Consider the following 2,871-nt stretch of genomic DNA (forward strand, 5'->3'; position numbering starts at 1 on the left):
TCCATAGCTTCATGTTTTATTTCCCTTCTCTTTACTGCCTAAGCTTTAATCCTTTTCCTATACCATCTGTATGCGTGTGTGTGTGTGTGTGTGTGTGTATGTTAGATTAGTTTAGGTTCTCAATTCCACCGGATATTCCGCCATGATTCCAGTTTGAAGGGAGCGTATATGTTCCATACAAAGGGCATTTAAGTGTGCCAGATGTGAATTTAAATTGTATTTATTTACAGAGGTATATTATGTCCCACTTCACACTTCTCTAGTAAGTTTCATATGTGTGTGAAGATGCTGTAGGCAGTGGCGCAGCGCAAATCTGTAAATGAATATTTCCACTGCTCAGGGAGTAGGGAGCAATGGACACTGTGTAGGGACCATGTCAATCGGAACACAGTTCATGCACGGAGCTCACAGGGGGTACGCGAGGACTGGAATTGAGAACCGCTGCCTTAAAAGCATCCTCCAAATGTGTTCCGAAGTCACAATGTTCAGAGAGTTGTTTTAAAACTGATACATACTGTGCAACCGTCACTCCTTCCTCTTGATTGCGTTTGTGGAAACAGAAGTGTTCTGTTATTATGCTATTATCCTTTTATGTCGTAACAATCTCTTGATACGTCTTTTCTCCTGGTTTAGCCGTTCAATACATGTTTGTCCACTACTGGATGGCCTCGTCAAAAGCATCAATATGCCCGATAGTCACCATTCTGTTTGTGGATTATGTTGATTTGAAGTCCCGATGCTTGCAGTCAACGTTTCAAACGATGTGCACTCATTTTCGTCAAAAAAAGTCGATATGTCGAATCCTCGTCGCCAATTTTGTCGTATTTATCAGAATATCATTATATTCTATGGACAAAGATACAATGGAGGCCGAGTGCACATAACCTGCACTCTGAAATGCCAAAGCTACCACGGAATACAGTTTCCGTGAAAGGGTGTACATGGTCTGCAACAATGCTTAAGTAGGTGCTATGTGTCAATGTAACATCCACATGGATAGCAGGACCCAAGGTTTCCCAGCAGAACGTTGTCCAAAGCATCACACTGGCTTGCCTTCTTCCCATAGTGCATCCTGGTGCCATGTGTTTCCCAGATTTTCAGCACATCCCACAGATACTCGATTGGATTGAGATCTGGGGAATTTGGAGGCCAAGTCAACACCTCAAACTCGTTGTTGTGCTCCTCAAACCATTCCTGAACCGTTTTTGCTTTGTGGCAGAGCCACAGCTACCAGGGAATACCGTTTCTGTGAAAGGGTGTACATGGTCTGCAACAATGCTTAAGTAGGTGCTATGTGTCAATGTAACATCCACATGAATAGCAGGACCCAAGGTTTCCCAGCAGAACGTTGTCCAAAGCATCACACTGGCTTGCCTTCTTCCCATAGTGCATCCTGGTGCCATGTGTTTCCCAGATAAGCGACGCATACGCACATGGCCATCCATGTGATGTAAAATAAAATGTGATTCTTCAGACTAGGCCACAATAAATGTTCGATATAATGTTCATACGCCAATAGCAGAAAAAAATTTGAAGCGTGCCGCACGGACAGTTTATCCGCTCAGCTCAAGTTCAAACGGCAGCGCAGCGGTTGCGAGCTCACTAGAGCAGATGCATTTACTCACTGATAAGCCTCGGTCCCGCGAGCACTAAACAGCACTTTGAGATCCAGTGTGAAGCGCTTGAGTTAAGTGAAGAACACAAATGACTCGCTGATTTAAACTAGTTAAAAGCCAGATGAAACAGCGCTGACAGACAGTAGAAATACTGTGAGAACGATACAGTAAATAACTCGTGTAGTTATTTACCTGTAGTTGTTAATTATGATGAGTGTCAGCAGATTTCTGTTTATGCTTTCATTGTTCATTCTTACTGTTATTTAGAAAGACAGACAACACAGAAATACATAGAATGTGTGAATTAGCACTTATGTGAGTGTAGTGTTACTGAATGAGCATTTTAAACTGATGTGCTCCACATTCTTACTTTTGTGTTGACACTCTTTTAATACAGTGATATAATGATTTACAAAGTGACAACACTTCTTGATTTCTTGTTGATTATGGCAAATCTGCTTCTTCCACACAGAAATTCAGATGGAATATTCCCATCAGTTTATCGGTGCAGACGAGCATCAAAGCATGAGGAAGAAATCTGTAAAGACTGAGTTTATTAAAGAGGACAGAGAGATGAGAGATCCAGAACCCTGCAGAATCAAACACACTGAAGATACTGAAGAACAAACAGGTTGGTGTTTATTTCAGTGTGGGAAGAGTTTCATACTATCATCACATCTTAAAGAACACATGAGTATCCACACAAGAGAGAAGTGGCACACATGCGATCAATGCGACAAAATGTTTCTGTGGGCTTCAGTCCTGAAGAATCACCTGAGAGTTCATACAAAGGAGAAGCCACATTCATGTCATTTGTGTGGAAAGAGTTTTTCACGTCTACAAACTTTGAAAGAACATCAGATGATGCATACTGGTGTGAGAGAGTACATGTGCTTTGAGTGTGAGAAGACTTTTACTACAGCAAACTTTTTAAAACAGCACGAGAGGATTCACACCGGAGAGAAACCATATAAGTGTTCACACTGTGACAAGAGATTCAATCAGTCAGGAAATCTGAAAACGCACGAGAAGATCCACACTGGAGAGAAACTGTACAAGTGTTCACACTGTGACAAGAGATTCAATCAGTCAGGATACCTGAAAACACATGAGAGGATCCACACTAGAGAGAAACCTTACAAGTGTTCACACTGTGACAAGAGATTCAGTCATTCATCACATCTGAAAACACACGAGAGGATCCACACTGGAGAGAAACCATATCACTGCACTGCATGTGGGAAGTGTTTCAGTC

At 41.9% G+C, this 2,871-nt stretch overlaps 1 protein-coding gene across 1 annotated transcript in view; it reads left to right on the plus strand.

The window, feature by feature from the left end:
- The first annotated feature begins 2,306 nt into the window (after positions 1 to 2,306).
- Positions 2,307 to 2,871, plus strand: part of LOC107675918 (zinc finger protein 85-like) — a 1,051-nt gene continuing 486 nt past the window's right edge. Inside the window, exon 1 of the mRNA XM_016470418.1 lies at positions 2,307 to 2,860. Within this exon, the coding sequence (XP_016325904.1) occupies positions 2,307 to 2,860 (554 nt within the window). The remainder of the gene's footprint in view (positions 2,861 to 2,871) is intronic.

This window comes from Sinocyclocheilus anshuiensis, unplaced genomic scaffold (genome assembly GCF_001515605.1).
Source record: "Sinocyclocheilus anshuiensis isolate Anshui unplaced genomic scaffold, SAMN03320099.WGS_v1.1 scaffold2690, whole genome shotgun sequence".
NCBI classification, from domain to species: Eukaryota; Metazoa; Chordata; class Actinopteri; order Cypriniformes; family Cyprinidae; genus Sinocyclocheilus; species Sinocyclocheilus anshuiensis.